At 33.1% G+C, this 20,605-nt stretch overlaps 1 protein-coding gene across 6 annotated transcripts; it reads left to right on the top strand.

Annotated features, from left to right (window-relative positions):
* Positions 1-21: 21 nt before the first annotated feature.
* On the top strand, positions 22-20,518 carry Acf (ATP-dependent chromatin assembly factor large subunit). 6 transcript variants are annotated; one of them, XM_085189095.1, is made up of 26 exons: positions 22-372; positions 569-898; positions 1,901-2,090; positions 2,998-3,190; positions 3,543-3,742; positions 4,560-4,845; positions 5,540-5,678; positions 6,047-6,216; positions 6,757-6,881; positions 7,282-7,516; positions 7,804-7,986; positions 8,249-8,427; positions 8,871-9,056; positions 9,431-9,598; positions 10,048-10,180; positions 10,553-10,753; positions 11,130-11,404; positions 11,906-11,923; positions 12,335-12,447; positions 12,777-12,955; positions 13,363-13,467; positions 14,785-14,890; positions 15,191-15,246; positions 15,811-15,950; positions 16,382-16,545; positions 16,890-20,518. In XM_085189095.1, the coding sequence occupies exons 1-26, from the start codon at positions 260-262 to the stop codon at positions 17,026-17,028; spliced, it is 4,326 nt and encodes a 1,441-aa protein (XP_085045221.1). In that variant the 5' UTR covers positions 22-259; the 3' UTR covers positions 17,029-20,518. The 6 variants fall into 6 exon arrangements, with proteins under 6 accessions (XP_085045221.1, XP_085045219.1, XP_085045218.1 ...); XM_085189093.1 differs by having other exon boundaries at positions 2,998-3,241; positions 13,366-13,467; XM_085189092.1 differs by having other exon boundaries at positions 2,998-3,241.
* Positions 20,519-20,605: the final 87 nt, after the last annotated feature.

The following is a 20,605-nucleotide window of genomic DNA, read 5'->3' as shown; positions in this document are numbered from 1 at the left end:
TTTTGTGTTAGCCACACAGTTCATATGTTTCTGGCGTAAAAAGAAGCGCTTAGCGCGCCGTTTTTTGGCTTGTCAACCGAAACCACGCAACAATTTTCACTTTGATAATCTTGATAATTGTTAATATTACACTAATGTTTTACAACAAATATTACCGCTTCCAATGCGTCGGTAGAAGTTAAGTGAGATCAATTAACAGTGTTATTGTAAAACCTGTAAAGATACTTTTTCCCACCGTCCTGACCCGCAAACTCTTAACATGCCTCTGTTAAAAAGAAAAGCCTTTGAGAAATCAACGGTGTCGGAATACTTGAGGGATGACGATGAGGTATTCCACTGCGAGATCACCGACGAGATATTTAAAGATTATGAGTAAGTAATAAGAGGAATACAATTTTCGCGCATTTTACTATTATCTAAAACAAAATGTATGTAAAAAGGACGGTTGACATTGATTCCGCGCGGTAGGCTGTGCACTTACGCGAGCGTGACACAACGTTTCACAATTTTATCGGTGCGCGTCATATCTTGGTGATGTTTATTCAATATTTCGCTATTATTTTCACAGGGAATATTGCGAAAGGATCATACTGGTCAATTCAATGGTGTGGACATGTGAGATGACGGGGAAGAATAACCTGACTTATGCAGAAGCCTTAGAAAGTGAGAAAGCTGCCCGCAGATCACTCAAAGATTTTCCCATGGAGCTTCGAATACCAATATTATACTTGGCCACTAAGACCAAAAGGTGTTCTTTTGCTGAAATGTCTGAAGATCTGTTTAATTTTGTGAGAGAGAGATTCTTTGTAGGAGAAACTGTAGAAGCCTGCCTTGAGGGTGATATATGGCGTGAGGCCCACATACTATCTGTTACTGCACAAAAACAACATCCAGATAGGTATGTGTTAATTATAAGATACTGTTTTGTTACATTTCATGTGTTTTTAAATGCTTTAAACTAAAATCAATTTATGTTATTCAAACATATTATATTACAAAAACATAAAATATTTTAGCAAAAAAATATAAATAAAATTTTTCTCATACCACCTAATAAGAATAATTTGTTTCATGGCCAATAATTATCATTAGTTTTTTTTTAATTACTTATAAAAGAATAAGACTACAAATTTTAAACTTATTTTTTGATAAATTATGTGTTGAAATTCTTATAGATAAAGATAAAAAAAAACAATAATACAGCTGTTCTAATAGGAGCAATATAATAATAATAAGCAATATAATGTTGTACTTTGAAAACCTACAAATATAATAACTTATTTTAAATTATGATAAAAATTATTTAAAAATTTATTCAGTTGTCAAATTAATATTATTGGTTCCTCAACAAAATTTTCCTCATAAGTTTATTTACCACATCCTCCAGTACTTCAAGCTATAGTAATTTGTACTTATAATTATGTATCTTAAATGTATATAGAGTATATTGTGTTTTATATTTAAAATATAATTTAATTCCAAAAAACATATAGTATGCTTTTATTTTTATGTATGATACATTTAATATTTTTGTTGAAATAATGAACTTCTATTTCTTTCTAACGTATGAAATAGTCTTTTTAATCTATTAATAAGATATTTATTACTCAAATACTACTAAATAGTGATCATACTCCTCATTGAAATACCTAACAAAAAAAACATTAAATTTTAATCTCCACAAAGACAGAAATTGATTAAAAAGTGCAACCTTTAGTTGTCAAGAAAACTATTCTCTAAAATATAGAAAACATAACCCGCAAACAGTCCAAAATGGTTTTCAAGCGGTGTGGGTCAAAATCTCCCTACATTCAAATTTTTATATGTAATAACACTTTAAAAAAGGATTCTTCTTCTCTGCTGTATATGTAAATACTTAAAGCTATATTTTTTTTTTCAGCAATGTAATGCTCCCACCGTCAGCCTACTGTTATGAAGTAGAACAATTCGATGAGGACCCAGCAGCTGCAGGTCAGATTGGCACAGCGCCTTATGATCGCGTGCGACGTCGTAAAGGAATCTATACTAGGGATAAGAATAGGCTGTTTCTAAAACAATTTGTTGCACCTGGCATTGTTATGGGGATTAAGGTAAACATATATGTTATGTATGAAACACATACATTGTTATAGCACTATGTTATTATATTATCACATCAAAAAGTTTTATAATGGAACATCTTCTGCTTAAAATTATATTAGATAATTAGATAATTTGGAAGAGATTTCTTTCAGAAATAAGCCTGCCATTGTAAACATAACTTTTCAACTGTTTTTTTACTATTTTTTTATATGTACAATAAAGAATATAATAACAGATATTTGTAGAGTAAAAAATGCATAGTTAAATTTTAATTACAACATTAATTCTAGCTGTGGGCAATACCTGTACTATTCATTTTTATTTTATTTTATCTTTTTTTTAACATAAATTTTTGACAATAATTATTGACACTTAAGTATTTATTAGCATTTTAAAAAAAACAAAATAAGTACCTAGTAACTTGAATGTATAAATTGTTTATTTTTAAACCAGTAGATTGAAACATACAATATTCCAGCACCCTCTAAATATAATTCTTTGAAAAACTTAATTAAAGATAAACAGTTACTGCATGTATAGCAACAACATCCAATACTAAGGTTTTTTTTAATAGCTTATTATAAAAGCGTAGGCAGAGGGTGCCTGGGATCCTGATTTTAAGACGCTTTGTTCCCATTAAGTAACTTATGTTAACCATTTTCTGCCAAATTCTGCAGGCATTAAGTGTTAAGTGGTGGCACTCAATTCAACAATCAAGGATTATGTTATAAATTAAGTAAATCGTGAGATATGTTACAGTTATAAAAATCATCAAACCATCTGGTTTTTATAGTGCCAAACTAGAGATTTTTTTTTAGTACTGTCTAAATAGACAAATAATCCCATTATTATATAATTAAAATTTAGTAATATAAATAATTTTATAATAATAATAAAAAAAAATCATATTTACAGAGTACAGCAATAGACAAATACAACATAGCCAAAGTAAATTTTGATCAGATATTTACGGGCAGTCCACCAGACTTCCCCTCGTCCAAGAAGCTAATGAAGAACAGTATGTCACCACCCACATCCTCCAAAATGCCAAGACCAGGATCAGCATCCAAATCACTGTCTCTAAAGAAACCTAGTCCAGATAAAAAAGGTAGGCAGGAGTCTATGGACAAATTTGTCAAGAAAACAAACAAATCTGAAGGTAACTACATGTATGTTTTATTTTTTTTTAGCTTCTCGCTGTATTTCGCATATAGCAGAGAAGGCAGAGGGAACTTAGTTCTAAGACACTCTAATTTCTGCGGCATTTTGAGTTGTGTTGATTGGTAGCACTCAAAGACACATTTTCCTTAGCCAAGAAAATAAATCCCCAAGTGGGAAACGAACTCACAACCCTCTCGTTTACAGTCACATACTTATGCCACTATACTACAAGAGCTATATATTTATGATATTTAAACATTATTTTCCAAATATTATTAATTATTGTGTTTGTTTTACAGCCAAAACTAAAACACCCATGAATCCTGAAGCTCGAAGGTCCGCTCAGGAGTTGGCGGAGAAGATGCGGAGAGCAGAGGATCAGATGAGACAGCGGAAAGAAGAAGAGAAAGCTAGAAAGAAGGAAAAGAATGCAAGGCTGTTGGCATATATGAAGGAATGGCAGAAGGTTAAAGATGATCAAGAGTTGGAAGATCATAAGGTATGAATCTAATTTTTAATAGAAAAATGTTTAAATGAATCAACCAAGTTGAAATCCAAGATGAAAAAATCTATAAAATCTATATGTTTCTATATATACAGGGTGGAATTGTCAGCGCCACTTTAAATGAAACCACAGTTTTAACTACTCTATAAAAGCCTAATATTATTCGGAAAAAAAATAATTCTCAAAAATGAAAAAGTTTTTTTTTCAAACAAAATAAATAATAAAATTATCGTTTTAAAATAAAACGCCATTTGTAAAGTATAACATAGGCACGCACACACTTACCTGTCAAAGCGGCAACGTCGCATACGTATGTGTGCGTGACACGAAATACAGGTATAGATAAAAATCGTGAAATGAAAGAAAAATCCTACGTCCAAACCGTTGAGGTACCTTGATTGTTTTTTTTAATTCTGGGTTTGAAATATTTTACCCTATATGCAGTTTCAGTAAAAGAAGCGCTGCCTCTTCCACCCTGTATATATATTTCTCCCCTTAATTAGAACTATATCTACTGTTATTGAATGTTTAAAAGAAAAATAATTTATCCATTTAAATTATTTTATATATATTGTAGCATCAGTAATTTTTTTTTTATGAAAAATTTGGTTTTGGTTGTAAACAAAATTATTAGATCAGCATGTTAAATGTAATCTTATATGATGCATACCTTTTCTATATTGTGTAGATGTGACATTGGCTGTCTAGAGAAGAACATCCCTTGATTGGCCTATACCTACCTAAACCAGTTTATACTATTTTTTAAGAACTAGCCTGTACTTCTTGTACTGTAATTTATATTCTTTTATAGATTCTACCGAAAGGAACACCAGTTGATATGGAAGGCATTCCTCACAAGAATTTCGGAGATTTTCTCTCAGTCTTGGAGTTTGTCAACAACTTCTCCGACCTTCTGAAGGTCAAGGACGTGTTTCATAATGACCTAGACCTGGAGACCTTCAGGAAGTCCTTAATAGCCAAGGAAAATGCTTGGATGTTCAGTGAATTAGTACAAATGTTGCTTTCGGCGATATTCTCATTGCAAGAGGATGAAGCTGAAGAGTATAATGAGAGTAAAGGGATACAGGAATCTGTTGGTGTGTATGTCTGTATTTTCTAAATGAAATAAAATTATTATATTGTTAGAAATTGGAAGCAGTTAATGTTTTTAAAAGAACATGATAAGAACACATATTGTCTATATATTTCTAACGTATTCGGAAAGAGATTCTACGTAATTACAATAAGTGATATGTATCACCCAAAAACAATACTTCACACGAATTGTCTTTCAATCAGGAACCTACAAGCAACTGCCCCCATTTGACACAATTCCACTGCCTTTATAGTCTTTTCATCTACATCTACCCTCTTATACACTAACTAGTATGCCAACAATATTATATTGTAATAATAAATATTAGTAAACAGTCTTTGGTTAATTTGGAGTTATCTGGAATTTAAATGAATTTCATAACTTTAATTATCTTATACAAACTATACTTCTATTAAACTATCTGTATAGATAAGAAGCTTTTCTATACTCTCTATATTCTATAATAATATTATAGAGCTGAAGAGTTTGTTTGGTTTAATGCACTATTCTCGGGAACTACTTTTCCGCATAGAAAAATATATTGAAAGGCACTAGGCTATATTACACATTAATAATTTACATGCAACCTACTGTACCCGCAGCCACAGTTATTTTGTGAACTTAGAACGTTTCATGTATCATCTACAAATCAGCTATTTTAATTTTGACTAACATTAGAAATTACATTTTTCCAGAAATGGCGCCAACAGGCAGTACAAATACACAAAGATCAATAGAACTAGCAACCAAAGCGGGGAAGTGGGCACACACATACCTGGGTACTCCACTTGGCAAGCTACCACTCGACCCCACCACTGTTAGTGAGGTGCTGAGGTGGGTACTATATACTATTAACTAACAAAATCTCTGTTATAAATTGATTTTAATTGATAGTATGTAATCATTATGTAAAATACTAGTGCTTTTTATGTGTGGAGAACAATATGTTTCATTACTAGCTTCCTCCACTTTTTTTCCACAGTTAGGATATATTTGCTCTATTATGGACTTGTACAAGCTTTGAGAGACTTGTATTGGGAGACATAGACTATTGGAAGAACCATTAGGATAACTTTAACATGTGTCTTCTTAACCACTACTGGTATATTATATACAACATGGAAACTGCAATCTCTCCTGCTTTATGTAAAATACAGCGTGAAGAAAATAAAAAAAACTATATAATTGTTTGTGGTTTGCAGACTGCACCTGCTGTCGTCGGGCGGCGCGGCGGGCGCGCGCTGCGCGGCGTGGCGCCTTCACCAGCGCGGCGGGTACGCCAGCGCCGACGACCCCGCGCTACGCCTGCGCGCGCACTGCCCCACGCTGCTGCGCCGCCTGCGCACCAATCACCTGGCCGAGATGCCCATTGGTATGTACGGCCCATCCCTGCCCTTCCGCTCTCGTTTTCTTCCCACCATACATCACAATATGTTTTCTCCATCCACTGTATGCCGCCAACCATTCACCCCTCCCATTCTTCCAAATGGAAATGGCTACTGCTGAAGTTCCCGATGAGACATCTGGTTGAGATACCCATGCACAAGGTATCCAAACTTGTACACTACTATTGGTATCACATACATATGTACATACTTATATATCGTCACTTTGATGATGAAAATATTACACATTTCTATGATAAGTAAAGTGAAATTGATTTAGCAAAAAAATATGACATCAACAAAAAACTAATTTCTACTTGAAATGTTACTTATGGCTTAGAACGTGTAGATCATTATATTAAATCTTGTAATCATTATATATAAAATAATATTTTTTATTTTATAAACTTTGTATCTTTAATCTTTAACAACAATGCATCTTTTTCTGCAATATTTCTATTATAAATCTTATGAATTACCTAAAAGTTTTTAAAATCAGTCTTATAGAAATAAAGCTATTATTTCAGATGACAAATTCCAAATCCTACAGTGCCTTATGAACCAAATAATGACATATGCGACAGTGCGTGAACAGATAGAGGAGAAATTGGAGGAATATAAGAACTTGAAACATGCTTTACGAACATTACAAGTGAGTAAATTAAAAAAAAATCATGGTTTACAGTACGGTCTCGAAGTCGTGACCGCCGTGGCTCGGAGGTCGACGGTCTCGGAGTCGTTAGATGTGGATGGCTGCGTAGATTTGATTTTAGGATTTCTTATAGCAGGGTAGGCAGAAAGAAACTGGAAAGCTAATGTCAAGACTCTCCATGCCCATTAAGACCCTTCCCTTTTATGCCGAATTCTGAAGGTGTTGTGTTTTGAATGGCGGAACTCAACGCCGCGTTTTTCTTTGTTACCAGAGTGAGGAAATGAAAATATTAAATATTTCTGTCTCGCTTACAGCTGCTCGCTTGTGCAGGATCAGATCAGGATAACATTTGTTGATATATTTTTAATATTGTTACTTAAATAAAAAATATTTTTCACAGATAAACGAACGTAAACGTGAACCGCAACTATCAGCCGCTCGTGTAGAACTCCGAAAAGAGAGTGCACAAAAGAAAGAAGAACAAAAGTTAACTGGTGAAAAAGCGAGGGCAGCAGATGAAGAATTGAAAAACGCAATAGAGAAACTGAAGAAGGAGAGCGAGGTTAAGAAGGAGGAATATGAGAAGAAGATAAAGGAGTTGCAGGGTCAACTCTTTGATTATAATACTTACGTCGGTAAGTCTTATTAATTTACTATGTTTTTTTAGCTTCATGCTATATTCCGCACAGCAGTACAGGCAGAGAAAACCTGGGAATCTAGTGTTAAGAAACTCTGTCCCCATTAGGACACTCATTTCGTTCCTCACTCTCCACGTGTTGTGTATGGGAATCGTACCCACAACCATCATGTATATAGTCTCTTCATATTTTTTATATATAGTAAACGGAAGAATCTAAAAATATTAAATATATATTTCTTAAATTACAGAAAGAACATTAATTAATTTCTAAAACAATTTCAGGCACCGACCGCGCTTACCGCCGTTATTGGCTAACCAGACGTGTGGCGGGTCTCTTCGTAGAGGCGGGGGCGGAGCCCCGGGGGCCCTGTCGCAATAAATTACTACCCCCGCCCCCTCAGCAAAGGGATGACGTCATGGCTTACGTCACGGAATTGTACCAGTCTGAGAGGGAGAGGGAGACAGGTGTGTTTTTGATTTGAGGTAGTGCAGTATAATATGATGTTATAAAGAATATTATTTGTGGTTTTATAAAAAAATATTAGTAATGTGCTTACCAGAACAAAAAAATAAAAATATTAAATATTTCTTTCCCCCCAATGGGAATGGGACCCACAACCGTCCCGTTTACCCCACCACGCCAATGCCTCTGCGCCACGACAGCAATATTTTTTCAGCTATCTTTGGCTGTCGTGGCTACTATTAATAATATTTATTCTAATTTAAGCGGGCAGTGATAAAGAAAACGAATCAGGATCTAATTCCCGCGGAGGTTCACCAAAGAAACCTCTTACTAACCTCAATGGACTCAACACTAAACTAAACGGCATCGATGCGACCGTGCAACATTGTAGGGATTTACTTGTGTGTACTGCGCATATTGATACGTGTTATGTACATGGAAAGGTAAGAGTAGTGGATTCATATCTAATTTTTATATTTATATATGGAAATGTGTAAGATAGATTGTTGTGAATAGATTTTTTAGTTGTTTTGTGAAATTGATAGAGCGTAGACTTGTAGAGCGTAAGTCTTACTAAATAAACTTTATCTTTAGTGTCTGACTAAAGTTTCATAAAAATATATTTATAAAAAAAATTAATCTGCTTCATACTATATCCTGCACACAGCAGGGTAAGCAGAGGGAACCTAGTGTTAAGACACTCCGCGTGTTGAGTGGCAGAACTCAACGCCGCGCTTTGCCTCGACACCAGAACGAAGAAATGGAAATGTAAACATATTCCACTTCCTCAAATGGGTCACACTCTTGTGCCGCTGCGCCCCGACGGCCTCGTTACTTGTTTTTCATCAACTTAAATATGTACATATTTAATTTTATTTAATTCCAGGGTGACTACAGACCGCAGTGGTGGGTTTATAATACAGAGGAACAAATCGAGGCTCTCATAGAAGCCCTAAACAAACGAGGCTTAAGAGAAAATGAGTTAAGACAATCATTGGAGCTGGATAAAGCTAATATTGTGGAATATGTTAAGAAATGTCCTATACATTTGTTGACACCTAATGCTGCATTAGTAAGTATTTGTTTATGAGTAAGTAGGCCGTCTTTTGGTTATGGGTTCAATTTTATGTCAAGTTATGAAATATTTGGTGGCATAGATTTCTGCATTGAGCTCCACCACTCCACCTGCAATGTTTGAACTCTATATGATCTGGAATTTTAACAGAAAGTGGAGAAGGATTATCTTGATACTAGGTCCTCCCTGTTTATGAATTTTGAAAGCAATTTTTTAAGCCAGTTTTTAAAATGTATGTTGTGTAGTTGGGATTTAGTGGACTCTAAAATGTAAATATTTAAAATACTTTAGGCAAAAAGGAAAGAATGAAGACTATAAAAATATTCTTTCTAACTATCTCATATTAGTATTATTTACTTTTTTTACAACAGCCTCAGCCCCAACACTCACATTTAACGCGACAAAAGCGCATACAGCCCTCCCTCAATGTGCCCCCTGACAGCACAGTGTCAGAGGCGCTGGAGCTTTCCCTTCGTGACCATATCCTGGAGTTGGAGGAGAAGATCTTCCATGGTTGCTTGGGTGCTTTGAAAGTGAAGGTTAGTTAGTTTGTTGCATAGACTATGGTTGAATAGATTTTTTCAAGCTCATTTGCCATATGGTTGACGAGTCGTGGCCGCAATAAAGTTAGGCTTTCTGAACATTTGCGCATTGTATGCTCTAAGAAAATAAACAAAAGTAAGAAAAATGCTAATTAAATCTGCGCAACCATCTACAGCAACTTCAGTGCGGCCACATCTGAATGAACATAAATTTAGTAACCTGCTTGAAAGGTGCTACTGAAAGCTGGCAAAAAACAAAGCTTATTCTGGGACACTCTTTATGTCATGTTATATACTGATCTAAGTATGAATTTCTTTCAGTCTAGACTTTATTCCATAGAATACTGTAATGTTATATTTTTTGTCAGTAATGAAAAACAATACAGTTTCTTTTCTCTTCTTGATTAGTGACTAAATCAATAATTTAACCTATTCCCACCATTCAGGATCGTGAAGCGTGGCGCGGTACTATAATGCTACGAGGCTACGACAAGCAGGCGGAATACCTGAGCTGGGGGCCCGGCAAGCACTTCCGAGATGATTATCATCAGCCTGATGGCTGTTTGAGGTTGCCTGATGGTGAATATATTTTTTTATAATTAATATAATTTATGTATTTGGGAAATAAATAGTGATTATTTGAATTTGCACTCTTTATTTTACTTTCTTCTTTATTTCTCTTTCTTTTTTTTTTCAGGTTGTAGTATTTCAAGTGATCTTGATATAATTATAATATTTTTTTTGCTTTCTTAATGTTTTTATTATTCAATAATGTGCTTTTTATAAAATAACTTAAATTTAAATATGTCATTTGGATGCAATATCCAGATTGAGATCTTGATTTTTTTTTGTTTTTTTTTTCTTCTTAAATAGTATAAAAACACTATTTATAAATTTGGTCATTAGCATATATTCTTTTTAACAAAATCTAATATAATTTTTATATTCCAGATATAGATAAAACAGAAATAGAATCAATACCACACAACAGGTACCGAGATCCTGGGCACTGGCTCGAGACGCCCAAAGTGAATGGTATTAAATTGGAGCCTGAGGACTGCGGGGCGAAGCCCGACGTCGTCAGAGGCTTAGCTTGTGCTCTGTTACAAGTTGCACAGTCAATACATCAGAAGTATTTGAAGAGACCTTTGGGTGAGTGGTTTCATAGATTGTTTAATCACTTTTGGGGTAGGTTAATGAAAAATGTAAATAATGAAATTTTAAGTACAATTTTCATAACTACGTAACGTTATTTGTTATGATTAATTTTGTTTGCACCTTTGTGGCGCAGCGCGAATGCGTTTGACTATAATCACCATAAACGTTTCGATCCCCACTCAATGGATGGGAAAATAAATTCATTTTATCGTTTTCGTTTGAAAATTGAACGGAAAATGGGAAATACTGTAGGATGCAGCTATAGAATTACCTATATTAAAATAGCGTATTTACGTTACAATAGTTAAAAATCCACTCATTGCTTCATCCATTTCAAACATATTGTATTCATAAATATTTTGTTCAACAGGCCTCGACGATAAAGAACGCAAAGACCGCGAAGCTAAAAACAAACCAATAGAACTAGACGCGTTGGAGCGATGGGAGGTCTCTCTCATGGAGTGTCAGAGTTTCGCCTCCTTAGCTCTCCACGTACTGTCCCTGGACAGCAGCGTGGCGTGGTCCGCCAGCGTCCTTAACGCCTCCTGTAGGCTGTGCCGGAGACGAGCCGATCCTGACAACATGTTGTTGTGCGATGGCTGTAACAAGGGGCACCATTTGTACTGCCTCAAACCTAAGTTGGTGGTGAGTGTTATGTTATATATGTGGTCTTATATAATAATATAGATTAATTTTATAGAGGTATTTCAAAATTTAGAGAAAAGTGGAGAATATAGTGTCTTAAAGTTAAGTTCTGTCTCTTTAAGTGTAAAGTGTATATACCTTGTTATAGTAATAAACTTAATTATAGGAATATATTACTACTAACAACTGAAAATATGAGGCCAAGCAGAAAGTGTGACTGGTTGTGAGTTCGATTCCTCCTCGAAAAAATTAACTATTTATTTAAATGTATATTTTCGTTTCATTGCAAGTTCCGCCACTCAAATGTTTCCAGAATTCGGCGGAAAATGGTGTCTTAACACTCTGTCTTAATGTAACAATTAACTTAAATAAACGTTCTTTTATGTTCAACATTTTTTTTCTGTCAATTTCAATTATATTATTTTAACCAAAATAGAGAATATTGAGATTGTGTATTATAATTTGAAGTTTTAGATGTATTTTATTGTTTCACGCAAACAGTTGGGTATAAAGAAAAAGGTATTGTATGTTAAATATTACTTTTTAAAACATTAACATAATACTGCCGTAACTCATTGTTGGTTAGGCTTTGGAATAAAAATGCTATTTAGGAGATTAAAATTATACATACATATATTAGTATTATGCAACTTTTGGAAAATTTTTGTTTTGAAAACTTACAAAGATTTAAATAAAGCTAAGTTTGCACCTGTGCCACTTGCCACCGTTGAAACACCCTGACCACTAAACCATACGTTCTCATGAAGCTACGTCGAAATTCATTCGTTTTGAATTCGTCGTATTGAATTTCGTAATTTGACAACAGTAAATGGTAACACAACATTAACTTCAAGAAAAACATTTCTAAAGATTAATGTTACGTTTGATTTTGTATGTTTCAATTTCCAATTGTATCATTTGTCTTTACAGAAAGTACCAGAAGGTGATTGGTTCTGTGATCAATGTAAGCCAAAGGAGAAAACGCCAAGGAAAAGAAGAAAATTGTATACAGGAGAAAGTGCCGAAGAGGATTTGGACGAAAGGTAAATGTACATTTTTTACCAAATGCATGTTGATTGTAAAATGTTGAATAGATGATGTTGAAATATTGAATGATTGAAGTTAATTTTAGATGGCCCAGAACCAGATTGTAGAATTTCGTAGTTATGTTGTGATCAATTAAAGCTATTCTCCAACTTGTACATACTTATATTTCCATATTCGAGGACATATAATAATAGGCAAAGCGCGGCGTCGAGTTCCGCCACTCAACACGCAATGCTTCTAGAAATCGAAAAAAACATTAGCATCCTCTGCCTACCTCGCTATATGCGGTATACAAATATAACTAAGTTTTACATTGCACCATCAGCTCCAACTCCGACAGCCCGCTGAGCGCGGTCGCGTGCGCCGTGTGCGCTGCGTGCGGCTCGGGGGGCGAGCTAGCAGCCGCGTGCAGGAGCTGCGACGCGCGCTTCCACGAGGAGTGCGCCGCACCGCGCCTGCGCCTGTCCCGGCGGTTCATATGCGACTCCTGTACTAGTAATAAAGGTATGAGGTTTTTTTGTATATATTTTCGTTTTCTTAGTGTTATATAACACTAAAAAAATATTTTTTTATATTTTTTTATGAAGGTTAATACAAGAGAATGGAATAGACGAGTAGAAAGTAGAGTTTATTATTAATATAATATTTTATTTGACAGAGAGAACCATACAATATTTATAAACTTTCTATATATATTTTTAAAACCGTTTTGGATTTTGAGTACTGTGTGTTTGGTAGTGGAAATGATATTGAGAATGGAGTAATGAAAATATTCTTTCAAATAAACATATTTGCAAGAAACATAAAATTATATCTATTGCGTATCGTATCCAACGAAAAGCGACCCGTTACATCAAAATACTATTATAAGTGAATTATACAATTTTATTATTATAATAAAATTTACAAAGAAGGCGGTCGCCGTCGCTGCGCAGAAGCAGCCTTGTCGCACATAGCTGAATACGCGCGAACACATCACAACCGGCATCGAACCCGCGACCGACGTTCGTCGACCGGTACGACATTGGCTCGGTGGTTACTACTGAACTTATATCACTTTTGAGTGCTTGCTGATAGAAAAAAATAATAATTTGGTTCTATTAATGCTAAGAATGTATTGAATTAATACCATTTTTTTATTGGCTGATTATTATAGAAAAACTATTCTATTTACGACTTTGAACGTATCATAAAATATATAACATGTATCTTTCTATGACACTATCATGAATGACCAATATTTTTTTGTGGTTAATATTTTTGTTTGTTAACAAAAGGAATATATACTTTTTCTCTCAGCCGGCACTAAAGGTTTGCTTTCGTCTCATTTATTGATGGGCTCCATAATTCACGTACATTTTTCATCCAGCCATTCATTCTTTCATTCTTCTTTGCTAACAGCATGATGATCTTCCATTTAACTGTGGATTTGTGTTAATTTGTTTGTTAAGTCATTATTTTGAATTAAAGAGAAGATTTATACAAACTTATATATAATATTCAATTTTTAAAACCGTCAAAAACGTAAGTTTAAACTAAACTTTATTAATTAATATTTGTTTATCGGTAAAAGGTACAGGTTATAAAAAATTCCTTTTCGCCATCTCTATATTTTTCTTTCGTCTCATCTGTTGCTGAATTCCACATTTTATATATACACTGTTCATTAATTCTTCTTCAACAGCATGATAATCTTCCATTTAAATGTCAATTGGTGGTTGTTTGTTGGTGTTGAAACGCAATGATGTGATGTATGGCCTTCCTCTTTAAATTGACTAGACAGCACTAAAATAAATTTCAATTAGATCTAGTAGTTCCTGAGATTAGGGAATTCAACCAAACAAATTCTTCAGCTTTGTAATATTAGTATAGATTATGATATTATTGGTGAATGTCTTTACAGCTGTTTTATAGTATAGTAGAAGAAAAGAGACTTTAGTTTTTCTTAATATATTTTATTTTTGTTCTTGTTAAAAATTATGGAAATATTTTAGTTTTCACTAACATTCACTTCATTTAACAGTAACTTCGTTATTGGTTTTAATGCCATAAAATATTATAGTACAGAAATATGTATGGTTTTTTTAAAATATTTTTAGTTTATTTTATTACACCTTTTGGGATATGGACAGATTTATAAAGTTATTCCATTTCATTGAAATTGTAAAAAGCACTAACCATTTGTAGCTTTGTTCTACGCAATGATATCGTTCCTTTATCTTAACTCATATTTAATCTCCCATACAACCATGTGGCTTTATAACAACACTTTCAGAATATATATTTTTTATTTTAACTGATAATATATATATTTTTATTATTTATAACTACAGATTCCGAAGACAGTGAATATAATACGGCGTTAGTTAAACTTAAAACGCGCAAACCTCGAGGCAGCGAGGAGCCCATGCAAAATGGAACCTCGAAAAGAGGAAGAAAGTAAGTTTTTTTTTCTAATTTCTCGCTTTATCACGACTGGAGCCATATAAGTCTGAATTTGAGATATCTCCTATTTATTGTCCATTACAAACCTATTTACCTAGGTAATGAAGAAAATTCCTATGTATTGTATAAAGTACCTACTATTCCACAAGCAATGTGTAAAATAAATAGATCTATATTCCTACATTTGAGCTAACAATATACCAGCATGCATTATCTAGGTATTTTATAGAATACCTAAGCAAAGTATAAAATAATATTTTAAATTAGAATTGTATAGAATATATTGATTTTTAGATCCAAAGAAATGGTAAATGGTACAAGACGATCTAAGACACTCACAAATGGCCATGGTAAGTGAATTATATACAGTTATTTCTTTTTTTTTATTAGAGAGTTGCGGTAAGTAATACAGTGGAAGCTATGCAGAAGGTATCACATGACATCTAGCTATTTCGAAATCATCCATAAATAAAAAATATGGAGAAACATAAACATCAATGAATCCATTCGACTAGTCAGAGCTTTAGTGTTTCTTATATTTCTTTACGCTTGCGAGACGTGAACGCTTCGGAAAAAGAAGAATATGAAGAAGATGCTTGGACTATCTCGGACTAAATTCAGAACGAACGACTCCAGACGTGGCGGCGACTCCAGAGCGAAAATGGAAATATAAATTTAAATAAATATTTCATATCCTCGAATGGGGATCGAACCCACAATCAGTCGCGTTTACAGTCACACTTCGTGCCTCTGCGCCACGACCAGCCGGTCGCTTTCGTCGTTTTAGTTATTATATTCAATATATATTTATTATTTTATTTTTAATACAATATGTGTAACATACATTGTCATTAGATTTGTTTTTTTATTAAATTAACTTCTTAATTTGGTCTTAATTTTAATTTGTATTACAGGAGAGCATGTTTCAAAGAAACGTAGAAGAGAAGCGCAAAAGAGGCCGATCTTTCAACTCGACGCTCTAACCGCCTTAGTACGGGATGCGATGAAACACAAGGATAGTTGGCCGTTCCACGATCCTGTATCTATAGAAGAGGTATGTCTGACACTCAACTTTCTGTCTTTTAGTACCTTTGAGAGGATAACAGGATTGGCAGAGAACCTGGAAATCTAGTGTTAGCATTCCATACATTAGCTGGCAACTATTCTGCAATTCAATGGATATTAATTCCATACATATTTATCCTCTAAATATTCTTGTACAGTGTAATAAGCTTTACTTGTTAGAACTTTTTTACAAGTACTTTAAATTTTGGAAGTGGCAATCATAGAATACACTGCGGTATTTCGACTCGCGCTTGGCCGGTATTTTCTAAATACACATTTCAAAATACACTTTAATAAATATTCCTATATTCCAAGTGGTCGTAGCCGCACGGGGGCCGCTAGTTTTTCAATAAACGTTACATATTTTTTTATTTTGTTAACTTTAAATTAACATTACTTTAAAACGCTGCATTTTTAAAGGTCCCAGACTACCTCCAAGTGATAGAACAGCCGATGGACTTCACAACCATCAAAAGCAAGCTGGAAAACGAGGATTATGAAACCGATGAAGAGCTTCTGGCAGACGTAGCCCTCGTTTTCAAGAACTGTTATACTTATAACAAAGATACGCATCCTGTTGCTAAGTGAGTTTATTTTATATATTTTAACTAGCTCCTAGAAATAACTAAGGGTAGTGCAAATTAGCTCTGATAGAGAGAAATTATCCCTGATATGTAATTCTAGCTTTCCTTATTTGTAATAAGAATTTCCTGAGATTAGCATGTTCAACCTTATAAACTCTACAGCTTGACAGTTGAGGGTTCAGTTCTCTGGTCAGGGAATAATTATATGTAAATTATTTTCATTTTTTCATTCTAGTACGAATATGAATGAGTGACTTTATGGAATTAGTGAATATATGAAGTATTGCTTTATAAAGCTTAATTACAAGTTAATTCGTACTAAAAAAAATAATTAATAATTCTAGGGCGGGTTTACGATTTGAAAGATATATAAAAAAACGATGCTCCGAGCTGGGTCTGCCATCGCTACCTGATACAGAAGTACAAAACGAGGAATTGGAGGATGAAGACTCTCCCAAAGCAAAGAGGTTCAAACTCAACTGATGTTCGGCCCCACAGCGGTACAGCGATTACTTGCTATACTGATAGTGGGTTCAATATTATATACAAAATTATTTGTGGTAAACGCGACAGTTGTGCGTTTGATTCCCATTCGAGGGAATGAGTTATCTTCATGTGCTTGCTCTGGTAACAAGACAACGCGGCGTTAAATTCTACCACACAACACTCATGCCTCGAAAATTGGGCGGGGAGTGTCTTGAGATAAAATTTCCTCTACTTATCCTGCTTTATGATAAAAAATGTATTACCACTGTGAAATAATTGAAATAAATTATATTTGAAGTTTTGACTTATAAGGTATAACCTATGGTCTCAATGGAGGCTAAGTACAGTGCTTATACCATAGACTATATAGAATAGTTGTAATGTCATTGTGATCTGTGAAACTAAACCATAGAGTGAAAACAAAATGTGAAATGTATAAACGTTCATGTAAAAAATATTAGGTAAGTAACCACTAATTAGATTTTTGATTGTGTATATTGGAACAAAATCTTGTAGTTTTTTGGCTAAGATAGATTTTAGTTAGATTATAGATAATATTGGCTATGGGTGTAGCTGGACAGTTTGTAAAGTGTTTGTAGTTCACACAACATAAAAATTATATATTATATTTTCTGATTTCTGCATTTAATTCATATATAAATTAATAATTTTGAATGATTTTCTGAATGATGATTCTGAAATTCTAAATTATACTCATCAAGTGCACAAAAATAACTAACAGTTTTGACCTTTATTTTTCTTATTAACAGCGTGGATTGCATATAGTTAAGACAGTATATTCCTCACTTACTTTTATTAAATCATATTTTCTGTGTTAGCTACACCCACATTAATTATAATTAGATAAAGACGATAAGACGGCTTCTGTGCCTTTAATTAAAATAACGCATTAGACCATTCGAAATACATTAGTTTCATATAAAATAATTATAATAAGAAAATATGAAAAATAAAAATTTGCTTCAATTATTGGGGACATTCGTGAGTAATGTAACGTTTTGTGGGGAGAGTTACAAAACTTGAATTGACATTTAAAAAATATTAAATAAGCATTTTTGAGTAATAATATTTGTAAACTGCTGCTTTTTAGCTGAAATATTTAAATATATGTCGTTGTTGCTTAAAACTAGAATTATTATGTATAAAATCATATTCAATACTAGTTGTTTTTTGCATTTATTCTTTACTTTTAGTTGATTAATGTCAGGATATAATGTTATAGTTAATGAGATAAAAAACATTCTTAGTACCACCTCTGTAGTTTAGTTCTTTTGCTGGTCAAAAGAGTGATTTTACTTTTTTTTATGTGATTCTATTTTTTTTTTTTCATTTTATTACATTGTATTATACTGTATTAATATGATGTTTAAGTTTTTAATTTTGCTATATACTTGTGAAATTTTATCAATCAATAAACGCAAAACGGTATTTAATCATTTCTTTGAGCATTATAAACTTAGTTAGAAATAGTAAAAAAACTAAAAAAAGTAAGAAAGTTAATAAGGATTGTAATAAAATTTAGAGTTAAAGTAACATGGAGAAGTCTTTCTAACAAATGTTATATATACATTAAATGCAAAAGACTTTTATAGTTGTTCTGAGTATAATTATATTGTTAATATTGTGATTGAGAATTGTAAAGAAAATTATGTGTTATATCTTCTTTTTAGAGAAATTTGAAGTGACGAAATTACCACTTCATTGAAAAATATTTATAATTTAACATAATAACATAATTTCAAGTTTGTAAAAATTGTACTTGTGGGGATATTGATACCTACATTTATAAAAAAAATCCAAAGTACTTAAATTTTCGGATTACCTATTTGAGAAAAATAAATAAATTAAATCAGCTTTACGCTGTATCCCGCACACAGCAGGATACACAGAGGGAACCTAGTGTTAAGGCACTCCATTCTCCAATTTCTGCAGAATTCTAGAGACATTGCATGTTGAGTAGCAGAAATCAACGCTATGCCTCGACACCAGAGCGAGCGAAGAAATAAAAGCTTAGATAAATATTTCATTACCTCGAGTGGGTATCGTACCCAGGACCGTCGTGTTACAGTCGCACCCTAGTGCCGCTGCGCCACGACAGCCTCCGAAAAATATATGAAACTGTTAACAGTACAATAATATTTGGATCTACAATTAGCTCAAGCTCTTTTTTTTTGGAATAAACCAAAGTTATATTAATATCCCTCCTACTATTACAAAATATATAATCATTTATATAAGTCTGTATAACATCACAATTCCTTTAGATGCACAATGGATTCATTGTTATTAAAGTTGTTTTGTGAAATAGTTAAATAAATAAGTAATAAATTAAAATAAAATATAATCCAAGTTAAGAAAATTACCAGACATGCTTGCCTTATAGTAAAAGTACAGTGCCTGAAATCTAAAGTGAAGCAATAAACTAGAATTACATAGTATCAACATGTAAGGACCAGTGTGTACAGGACTTTAGAAGTTACATAAATGTATAAAAAATATATATAAAAAGACAATTACTAATGTTTTAATTGTTTTAATGTTGCATTTAGTCGATTAATAATCAGATAGTGTACAGCATGATTGTTTAGTTGTGGCCGCTCTGGAGTTACATTTAACTTTCGACTGTTTTACATTCAGAAAGAAACTAATCAAAATTAAAAATTATCCTAACTTGAAGGCGGCCACGACTCTTTGGCCGTAGAGTAATAAATTAGAACAGTATCCATGTATTTGAAAGTATGTGGGTTCGTTAGCTATGGTGGAAAATGAATACAGTAATTAAAAAGAACCTGCCTGCACTGACCTTTACAAATTTAGCATTTTGAATTTTGCACGTTTTACATAATATTTACTTATATAGACATATAAGTGCTTAGAATAAATTGTATTGTTTATAAATTGTCGAGTGAATTCGCTTTAACACATTCACTGCGGGACCTATTTTTCAGCTGGTGTGATTGAGGTCTTTTTGCCTCATATTTTATACATGGGTAACACAACGCGCACCGGCGTGAGGTCTCTGTAAGTCTGATTTCGACCACAAGGCGCAGTGAATATGTTAAAATTGTATTTTTTTTAGTCTGCAACACTACTTGTGATCAACAGACAACCAAATAATTAAAATTATTGTATTAAGTATCTCTAAGATTATCTTTTACTATAATTAATTCCAATATGTACAAGTGATTTTTTTAATTTTTTTGTTGTTTTTGTTTATAATTATTCCACGTGTGAGATATGTTTTAATTATTTAATTTTAAATTGTGCCTTCCATTGTGAGGTGAATATTTATTTTTTTATTAATTTTGTCGATTCTGGCCCCCCATATTGTTATGAAAGCATTCCTTTAGGAAGATGTTGCGGCGTGTTGGCTTGTTAATCATATTTTTTTTCTGCAATTATTTATTTATGTAATTTATAAATTTTCTAATAATTTATATTGTAGTGAATAAAAACGTAGAAAATGTATGGGTGTTTTCTATTATGTTTCCCTTTATATTTATAAATCAACACTAGAAGCTGTCACTACAGCACTAAAGTCTAGCAGCACTTT

The sequence above is a fragment of the Heliconius melpomene genome, chromosome 8 (assembly GCF_056956725.1).
Source record: "Heliconius melpomene rosina isolate 202511_hmr_F chromosome 8, ASM5695672v1, whole genome shotgun sequence".
Lineage (NCBI taxonomy): Eukaryota > Metazoa > Arthropoda > Insecta > Lepidoptera > Nymphalidae > Heliconius > Heliconius melpomene.
The sequence above is the reverse complement of the archived record's forward strand: the minus strand, read 5'-3'. Positions and strand labels throughout refer to the sequence as shown.